The 10,529-nt window shown below is 43.5% G+C and overlaps 1 protein-coding gene across 1 annotated transcript; it reads right to left on the reverse strand.

Annotated features, from left to right (window-relative positions):
- Positions 1–48: 48 nt before the first annotated feature.
- PTGER1 (prostaglandin E receptor 1) lies at positions 49–10,292 on the reverse strand. Its single transcript, XM_048489802.1, has 3 exons — positions 10,178–10,292; positions 5,978–6,836; positions 49–2,440 (listed from the first exon to the last, which is right to left on the reverse strand). The coding sequence occupies exons 2-3, from the start codon at positions 6,803–6,805 to the stop codon at positions 2,189–2,191; spliced, it is 1,080 nt and encodes a 359-aa protein (XP_048345759.1). The 5' UTR covers positions 6,806–6,836; positions 10,178–10,292; the 3' UTR covers positions 49–2,188.
- Positions 10,293–10,529: the final 237 nt, after the last annotated feature.

The raw sequence follows: 10,529 nt of genomic DNA on the forward strand, positions 1-10,529 counted from the left end.
GTGTGCTAATTTTGAAGAGATTCCTAGGAACATACACAGGGGGATGCTATTCCAAATCTAGCTGTAAAATCTGAAGTGGCAGGAAGTGGTTACAGCTGAGTTACAGGTCTATCTGTCCCACTATGGGGCATCAGTTTTCATGCATTCTGGGATAATGCTGAAGTTTCCCCACTGTTGTTTGACCCAGTTTGCCAGATTACAGCCTGGTTCTTAGAGGCTGTTAGCAAAGTTGCCAGAGAAAGCCGCCAGCCAGCATGCTGGGATTTAGTCTGTGATATAAAGGCAATAAATTGTATAAGGCAAGAAAGCTCTGCAAAGATGCTTTATTGTAACAGAGCGTCCTGTGCTGGTTGACAACTTGTACAGTCCAGATACTGGACATGCAACAGCCACATCATCTCACACAAGCTGCAGAATATCTACTTTGGACTTTTCTACTTTCCAAGAAAAACTGCACAAACAGTCTTTACTGTGAAGGATTATGACCATATCACATTTACAGATGTTAGCTGGAGCCTCTTCTTATTATTCAATAAACTTACAGGACTCTCAACCCATTCCAATCCAGAAAGTTACTCTACTGTGGATCTATCTGATACCCAGAAGTTATCTTCTTGTCTGTGGAAAAGTGATGCTGCTACAAATTCTGCAATTACTCAGTTCTGGAAGACAGTGTCTCCTTTGAGTTTGTGAAAACATGTGCTGCCAGTACTTTGAATATCACATTTCCCCTTCCCCTTGCATTCAGACTATCCTAAATGCAAGTTCCTCAGCAACTCAAGATTTTCTTTCAAAGCAATGAGGTCTCAGGGTTAAAATCCAGATTGACTGGAAAGAAACAAATCTCAGTTTGTTAAAGTGCGTACATTCAAATACCATGACAAATAGGAATTAGTGGAACACCTCCATCTTTAGTCTTGGTGCACTGTGTAAGGGGAAGAGGGAGCTTGCAAGCCTGACGGTTAACTAGGTTCATGCCCATCTTTAACCAACTCGTGTATGTTTGTGATGGTTGAATGTAACTATTAAGCCACCCTGAGCCATCAGCCCTAGCCCTGCTCTCTTCCAACACAATTTATACATTATCTTTAAATGTTTTGGGTGTGGAAGAGGACCATATATACTGATACTTTATGAACAGCCTCTAGGTGGCATAGGGAAGGTGCATCATGGGCTAGGATTGGTTTTGAATTGCAGGACAGCAGATTAAACAGAGTCCTGTATGTTCGGATAGCTGGGCTGAATGATGGAGCCACCTGAATAGAACTGGTCAAAAGAAGACACAGACTAAAGGTCTGGGGGGTTTTTTTATCACCTGCTTAGTAGTCAACTTACTAGTCAACTGACAAGTCTCTTCCCTGCTTAGAAATCCAGGAGCAATCTCTTTAAGAAATGCTGAGCCATGTCATGGTGTCAAAGATAGAATCCTCCTTCATTTCACCACCTTAAAATATATGATTTTAATAACAACCAAGGTCTCCATGTACAGCTTATGAAGCTGTCTTACGTTGAGGTGGACCACTGGCTTTTTAGCTCAGCAATGGAATCAGATGCCTACAGTGGTGGTGAGTTCCCCTTGCTGGCAGTCTTCAAGCAATGACTGGACAAACACTTGTCAGATATGTTCTCTAGGCTGATCCTGCCTTGAGCAGGAGGTTGGACTAGATGGCCTGTATGGCCATCCAATTCTATGATTCTAACTCCTGTAACTTCAAGATCAGATGTACTGATCTTTCCCAACCCCACTTATTGGAGATGCCTAAAATTAATCTTCAATCGTTCTGTATATAAAGAATGTGTGGTGTCACTGAGCTATGCCTTTACAAAGGGATTTCCATGATTCCTTAATAAAACTCCAAGCAAGATCCAGTGTTTTTCATTCACAGGGAAGACTCCTGATGGAAAACTAAGCAGGGAGCTGGCCTAGACGTGTTTGTTGGTCCACACTCTTGGATCCCATCTCCATTTTCTTGTGGAGTAATCATGTTGGCTCCTGAACCACCAACTGTACTATCAGCAAAGGATTCCAGATACTGACTCTAGAGAGCCTTCTGTCCCATGCTAGTCTCAAACCCCTTCTTGCTAAACGTGGTTTCCTTGGGAGACCATTGGCAAATGAGGGGGAATGTGCAAAAGTGCTTCCTAGGCTTCTTCAGAGAATGAGTAACTCTCTGCATTCCAGACAGCCCTATAGGCGGCCAACAGCAACACTGCGCTCAGAGCTTTGAAAGGAGCTGGCCTCCCAGCGGTCAAAGCGCGCCTTGAAATCAGCACTTCGTAGAAATAGAGCAAGGATCTTGCGCAGTACAGCACGCCGCAGCAGGATATACACCCAGGGGTCCAGGATCTGGTTCCAGGAGGCCAGGCGCACACCAAGGAATAGCAGCTGCTCATAATCAAGGGCATCACTCGAGTTGCTCGCTGATAGGATGACAAAGACCTGGGAGGGAAGGCAAAATACAGTAGTAAGAGGAGAATATGTTTGTGGGGACTTCAGAAGTGCCTGCCTTTTTCCAGTGATCCTAAAAGCCTAGAAACAGAAATGGGAACCTGCCCCCATCCCTCAGTTCACTCCACATAAATGTTACTCCATCCACACCCAAGTAGTCTGCAATTGTTTCCTGACAAAAGGGCTGCCCAATCTCCAAGGGCTTAATAAGGCATGAGAGGTTGGTTCATGCTTTACACATCAGGGGAGGGTCTACAAAAGCTGCATCACAAATCTCCAATGTATAATGTTTGAATGAAGCTTTGGCCACTGGAAAATATAGGTGGATTCCACACAGCATAAATATAATGGGCTGAGTACATTATAAAAAGCTCTTGGGGGAAGAACGTTGCACACCACTCTTCCCCAAAAAGACTTCAGCCTGTTCTATTTCTCTCAACCCAGGCTTTTTGAAAATTGATGTAGCAATATTTTTTCAAAAACCTGACTTGAAGACAACGTGAACACAACAGGCAGGAGATGCTTTATTTTTCCTGCCCGCTGGCTTATTTCCCCCTTTCACTCTTTTACTTTCATTTCTGCTACTGTCCGCCATTTCAGAATGATTCTGCCTGCCCTCCATTTTGTGCAGTTCGCCCAGCATGTTGGACACTAATTCTCTGACCACCCACCATTTTACAAAGTTCCCCAAGCATGTTTTCTCCCCATGGCAGCAATTATGTCTGCCATTTCACTCATAGATCTATGATTACACATTCATTATTGCCTGGCCATTGCATGAAAGTTCCGTTTTCTCTCTTAAAATTTTTTTTGTATGTGGAAAATTCAAAGCTACACAGATGCACTCGATTGCTGCCCAGACTGAGTGTTTGTTAGGTGGTTCTTGGGTTTGTAATCATCCCATTTTATTAATGACTACATCGTTAACTTGGCCAGGGGGTGGGGAATTGTTTCCATTTTGTACTATTGATTTACCGGTACTATATTAAAGAAATAGGAGGGGGAGGACTTTGAAACGTTTGACTCAACGCCACCATGGCAACCAATGAAAGCAAAGGAGAAAGGGAGCACCAGGTATGTCCAATGAGACTATGGGTGAAAAGGAACAGCCAATCAGAATGTGGGAAAATTGGGATGACTGTGAGGATTCATTTCTGTATGCCTTCAAATCTGTGCATACGTTGCAGATGTTTTTAAATGTGTTTTCACACAAAGGGGACAGAAGAACCCAATTTTTTTCCATTAGCTCAAATCACTTCCTGGACTTGTAAAAGGCATACATGTGAACATAAAAAGGGGAAATGGGTTCATTAATAATAATTGCAACTTGTTATAAATATGCTGTGCAGAATCCACCAAAGACAACAAAATCAGTTCAGGCTCTCCCCAGGAAGGTTCTTCTCCAATCAGAGTCCCATTAGATAACAGGATGTGGGATCCGCATGCATCAGTGAACTTCACATCTGCACTGCAGATCTCACTAATGTCTGTAAGCTTGGGACAATCACAGTGACAAACCCGTTCCCTGCTTCTCTATGCCTGCTTCTCTACATCTAAGAAAGGCTCATGGGGGAAAAAATGACAAATTAGGGGGAATTGTTATCCCCCATGGAGACCCTCCCTAATTTTTTACAAAGAGAACCACTACAATATTTTTTTCTTTTGAAATGAGCAAAATGCTTTTTAAGGAAAGTTCTTACTCAAAATATGTTGCACAAACATTTTTATACAAGGCAATCTACAACATTGGATAATTATAATTACTGTGAATACTGTAGTTATACAGCATATTTTCAAGGACTCATTTGTTGTTTAAATGTGGATCATTTTGGCAATGCTGGCAGTCCAATCCATGGTGTGGGCCCATGGTTGGGAGGGGCACTTTCACAGCAGCAAGGGACTATATAGCCATGCTGCTTCCAAAGAGGAATGGAAAGGTGTGCAGAAAAAAACCCCAACCCCCCCCCCCAAAAAAAACTCAGTAAAAGCCCCAAACCCAACATTGATTTCCAATGGGCTACACAAGCTTGTTTGCTGGTGTATCTGGCAACTAAAGGGGGCTTTTCTGAACTGAAAGGCCTCAGAGATCCTCTCAAGGAAGCCCCTGGAATTCCCCCACTGGTGCTAGTATGGGCTTCTGTGGCGGAGGAGCACCGGCACAGTGGCAGCACCACAGAGCTGCACGGTGCCCCACTGTTGGAATTAGTGCTCTTCTATATGGCATAGGTATCACTTGGGCTGTCTGGACTGGCAACAAACTGGAGGCAGAGCCATTCTGGTTCCGCAGTTCTTCCCCACCTCCCACATGGACTGCACTGTTAATATGATATAATATGTTCGTTTATAATAAATTACTGTCTTTAATGTTACAAAATGCAACTACATATTGAAATATACTGTTGATTCTGTGGTAATCTTATGAGAACATCTGTACCCAGATAATATATTTCCTACCATTTCATACAAAAGTTATTTCTATTTTCAACATTTTTTCCTACTTCTCAGTGGGACGTTTGGATATTTATGTCCAAATAATGCATTCCTTTCATTTAATACAAGTTATTTTTGTTTAGAACTTTTATTTTTTTTCTTCTCTCCTCAGTTATTGGATGAGTTTAAAATTTTACATATAAAAATGTACATAATAAAAACACATACTAAAAACATTAAAATGAAACAAAAGCCATTAAACTCAGAATAAAGAGAACAATTAAAATATTGGACAAGAAGAAAGGATCATTGAGGGAATGCCACAGAAAACAGAAAAGACTTCACCTGCTAGTGGAAAATGACAGTAAAAGAGGGAAGATTAGTCTCCCTGGGGACTGAGTTCCAGAGTTCTTCAGCCACAAATGAGAAGGCCCTCTCCCTGGTGTCCACCTGCCTAATCTCGGAAAATGGAGGCATTCAAAGCGGGACCTTTGAGTGTGACAGCAGTGGTTGGATAGGTTTATAAGGGAGTAGGTGGTTCTTCGGGTATTTTGATCCCAAACCATATAAGGCTTTAAAAATCAATAACAGCACTTTGAATTGTGCCTGGAAACAGATTTGGGAGTCAGTTCAGATAAGCCAAGACCGGACTGATATGACCTACTCCAGTCAACATCCTGGCTGAAACATTATGCACGAACAGAAATTTCCAAAAAATTTTTTAAGGGTTCATGCCCCACGTAGAGCACATTCCAGTAATCTAATGTAGATGTAACTAGAGCATATACCAAAGATGGAATTGATATACTCCTAAATTCCATAAGCGGGCAAAAGAGCTCAACTGTATATAGCATCCAACTCTGTGATGCATTTTATGTTACTAGAACAGAGAAATAGGTTAGGTTTTATATGAAAATAAATACTGCATATATTTCCATTTGCCCTCCAAAAATTCCTTTTTTTCTTTGATAAAAAATGGAATTTTTTCCTCAATTAATAATGAGGATAAAGATCATGGCTGCAAAATTTCTCAAAATTTTACACCTCAGCTCTTGATTAGAGGTTTTCCCTCTTTCAAATACATTCTTCCCTACTTACCAGTAAGGGACTCCAGCAGATGCAGGAAACCACCATGATGCCCACCAGCTGCACAACCATCTCAATGTCATGAGCCTTGGCCCGCCGGTGCCCACATTTGCGCTGACCCCGCAGTCGGGCCCGCACCAGGATGAGTCCACTGTATGTGTTGCAAAAGAGGGAGGCCAACAAGGAGGCCAAGCCCAGCAAGGAGAAGAGGAGAGCAAAGGCCCCCTCTGGCCATGCTTCTGCTCCTCGCACTTTGATGAAGCACCAAGTGCCAGGGGCTTGAACAACATAGCTCCCAAAGGTGCAGAGAGGCATCAGAGAAATGGCCAGAGCAGCCGCCCACAATCCTACCAAAGACAGCTTTGTCCGGCTCGGTGTGACCAGAGCAGAATGCAACAGAGGGCGGGTAATGCCCACACAACGCTCCACTGCCATGATGCAGCCTAGAAAAAGCGGGCATAGTCCAAAGAACACCATAGAAGCTCCAAAGAACTGGCAGAGGGCTCCAGAAGGGTCCATGGCTGCCCACCCGCGCCGGGTGGCATAGAGTCTCAAGACAAAAGAGCCTGGGATGACATGGCCTGCTAGGTCAGTTATAACCAGACTGCTGGCAAAAAGCAGGAATGTGGCCTTGGAGCGGCGCCGGAAGCGGGCATAGGATTGTACCAGGATAGCAAGTGCCACCACATTGGAGACAGCACCCAGGGTCATAGAGAAAATGGGGGCAGCAGGTGATGAAGAACTTGCGGTGGTCTTCACCAACTCTGTGTACGTTGAAGTATTTGCCAGAGGGATAGCAGCTGGTGTCTGGGATGCATTGGGAGTGTGGATGGCAAACATCCTGTCAGTAATGGCCTCCAGAAGCAGGCATCTGTCAAGGCAAAACAGGCATCAGAAATTCTACCAAGAGCCTATACAAAGAAGAATCCCAAAGAACGATATTTCTGAGGAGCCCAGACTCTCTTTCCTTCCTCATGCATTCTGGTCTAGAACAGTGGTTCTCAACCTTCCTAATGCCACGACCCTTTAATACAGTTCCTCATGTTGTGGTGTTCCCCAACCCTAACATTTATCCATTTTACAGATGGAGAACACTGATGCAGAGAGTCTTAGGCAACCCCTGTGAAAGGGTCTTTCAACCCCTAAAGTGGTCGTGACCCACAGGTTGAGAACTGCTGCTCTAGAAGGAAGGGGAGGGGAGAATGGGAGGGGAAACATCCTACCAGCTGGATTTGAGGGCTATGGCTTCAGCATGCACAACCAGTGGCTTGATCTTCCTCAGCACTTGAAAAACACACAGCACAGAAAAGCTACTTGGGCTTCTTCTTCCTTATTTCTGTTCTACTAATTCTATTCATGGGACATCTAACGGTAGAGTATAATCTGACCTAGTCTGATCTCGGAAGCTAAGCGGGGTCAGTACTTGGAAGGGAAGTACACAAAGGAGACTCTGCAGAGGAAGGCAAAGGCTAGTCATCTCTGCTTCTCACTTGCCTTGAAAGCCCTTTGCTGGGTTCTCCATATGTCAGCTGCAACTTGACAAAAACTTTACATACACACAGTTCTATTTCTCCTAATTTCCTTTTCTTCTTTGGCCTGCTTTCTGAAGAGTTACCCCCTCCTGTATCCACCCCTTCATTTGTGTTTCGTGTTTTAAATGGTAAGGTCTGCCCAGAGGGCTCTTGCTTTGTAAATGCAGTACAGAGGCCAGGATTGTTATGGTGCTTGTAAGTAGATGATGGTATTGGTGGTGAGAGCTGACAGGTCCCTGGGAAGGAGGGACACTCCTGGAGAGTCTTCTGTCTGTGCGGTAGTCACAGTTTCTACAGGAAGTATATAGCTGTTGTTCTGACCTGGATGGCCCCAGCTAGCCCAATCTTGTCAAATCTTTGAAGGTAAAATCCTGGTTAGTATTTGGATGGAAGACCACCAAGGAAATACAGACTCACAATACAGAGGCAGGCAATGGCACCTCTGAACATCCCTTGCCTTGAAAAACCCATGGGGTCACCATAAGTTGGCTGCGATTTACCCACACTTTCCACCACCGTACATCCCCACTTCTTTATTAAGACAGTTCATCTCTACCTTAAACAGTTATACCCATCTAAGCCCATTTACTTCAGTGGACTTAGAAGGGTATAATTCTACTGCATAGCCAAATCAAAGACTCACCAAGATGGATATATAGTTATTCTTTAATCTCCACTTCTAGCAAATTAGGGATCATATAGGCTAAGAAGTCCCAAGGTTAGGAAATGCAGAGAATTTTTTATTTTAAATTGTGACTTTTAAATTTTATTACAGTCCTCTTAATATGTACTGGGTTTTAAAATTCAAAGTTACATTATTCACATCCCCAATGAAGAAACTTCTTGGCCAAAGGCAGCTACTTAAAAAGGTTAACATGCTTAACATGTTCAGTGTTATATGCTCAAGAACATATGTGAAAAATATGTGACAAACATTATTACACAAATTCTTTGTCACATTCTTTGCATTGCATAAATCATCACAGCCATAATAAACTGATGAGGACAAGCAGAGCCTTTTCCTGGGAACTAGCGTCATTCTACTCTACAGCGGGTCATTATGTCAAAAGTGATGGAAACACATCGTGAATCTGAGAGATTAAACCACCAAACAACTCTTACAGTTCAGACATAAGCAAAGTTAAGGGTCATTATGTATACTTTTGAAGCAAATGTGCAGTTTGAATTATCAGTTTTTTTGTACTGGTTCTGGTGGCACTAACTCCTCTTGCCCACTAGTGCAAGAAGTAAATTACCATCATTGTAATATTCGCAGTAGGATTCTTAAAAAAATAAGTGGCTGTCTGTAGTAAGCATGTGCCATATAACTTAATTATTCTGCTTTATTACAATGTTATTTCTATTGTCTGGCTCAAGTAACCTAGGGCTAAATTCAGAACCAGATGTCTGAGTCAGGGCTTCTAACCGGGTGCAACTCATACTGAACTCTGTGATTGAGAAACTGAATCCAGGGGTCCATACTTCAGACAACTTATAAAGTTTAATTACTCCTTAGTATCTTAAGCTTTCTTTTGTACTTGACTTTCCCCCATACTTTCAATACACACTCATTTAATCTGAACCAGTGTTGGAAGTGTGCATTAATTAATGAAGAGGATACAAATCTTTCTTGTATGATTTCTGGGAGTCACTATATGAAACAGAATTTCCAGTTCACATTATTTAATGCAAACAGTTGGTTCCAAATATGTGCCGGAAGCCAGTAACACATCCTTCTGGATTCTGTTCTTCGGAACTCTCTCAGTCCCACCTACCTCACAAGGTGTCTGTTGTGGAGAGAGGAAGGGAAAGGAGCTTGTAAGCCACCTTGAGTCTCCTTACAGGAGAGAAAGGTGGGGTATAATCCAAACTCTTTTACTTCTTCTGTTCTGTGCTGGAGAAGCATCTCTTACAACTTTTGTATTGTGATGGACCTCCCCAAAACCAGTTGCCTCCAAAGGTGATACTGTCACACACATACAATCATCATTACATCCTTTTCTCTGAAATTAAGTAATTTAGGATAATAGCCAGGATTCCCTATTGCTTTCATGGATTAGAATCACCAAGCTAACCACACAAGAATACAGAAACAGAAACCCCACCTAACTCTGAGTGCAACAGAGTGGTGACATCGTATTAAAATATAACTAGCAGGAACTAAGTTATGGTGAGTTGTCACCAGCATTGTTTGGAAGAATTTTGAAGGTTCACAGACATCCCACCCTTTTAGTTTATAGCAATTTAGGATGAACTAGCTGCCTTTGAACAAGTGTTTATAATCTCAAACAGTATCTGCTTCTTACTCACGTGAACATCAAAACCGACCGATAACCTTCCGCTCCGCTCCCCCTATATTCCTTAGCCATCCTGGCCGAGGGATGGCTAAAAACGACTCGGTTCTTAAACAATATAACGAGATCTGGAATAAATCTTTGCTCAACACGGTGCAGGTTCCCAGCGGTCTTCCTAACGTAGAGAGGAATCTCCACGCACGGAATCTCGCCTTTCTCGAGCAGGGCTGCCCTTCATCGCTTCCCAAGTCAAGGCGTCCCAGACTTGGACCCGTCCAAACGGGGACTCCCTTTTCAGCTGCTTCCTCCACCACCACCTCCTCCCCAAGCTATCGGCAATTATGCCACGGAGAACCAAGAGTCGATCACACCTGGCTGCGACTCACCTTTTGCAGGTCCCGTCCCGCCTTTCTTGGGCGTGCGAGCGAGTCCCTCGTAATGATAAGCCTCCCTGCTAGTCCCAAGTACGCTTCGCTCGCTTTCTGGCGCCTCACCCTTCCCAGCTCCGCGGCGAGTTATGGGACGGACCTCGCTCTCTCCAAGCGCTAGGGGGCGCTCTGACCTCCCCCCGCGCCCTCCCAAGCCGACTCTTCTCCTTGGTTAGCCTACTACCCGAACTTCAAAACTCCTCTCTTGCCACTTCGGCGTCGTTCAGTGAAACCACTAATTTAGGGAGAATTGGTGAGTCTTCACTCATGCCTACTATTAGTTGCTAACGTTTACTGGACTCAATGCAAC

Source organism: Sphaerodactylus townsendi, linkage group LG03 (genome assembly GCF_021028975.2).
Source record: "Sphaerodactylus townsendi isolate TG3544 linkage group LG03, MPM_Stown_v2.3, whole genome shotgun sequence".
Taxonomy (NCBI): Eukaryota; Metazoa; Chordata; class Lepidosauria; order Squamata; family Sphaerodactylidae; genus Sphaerodactylus; species Sphaerodactylus townsendi.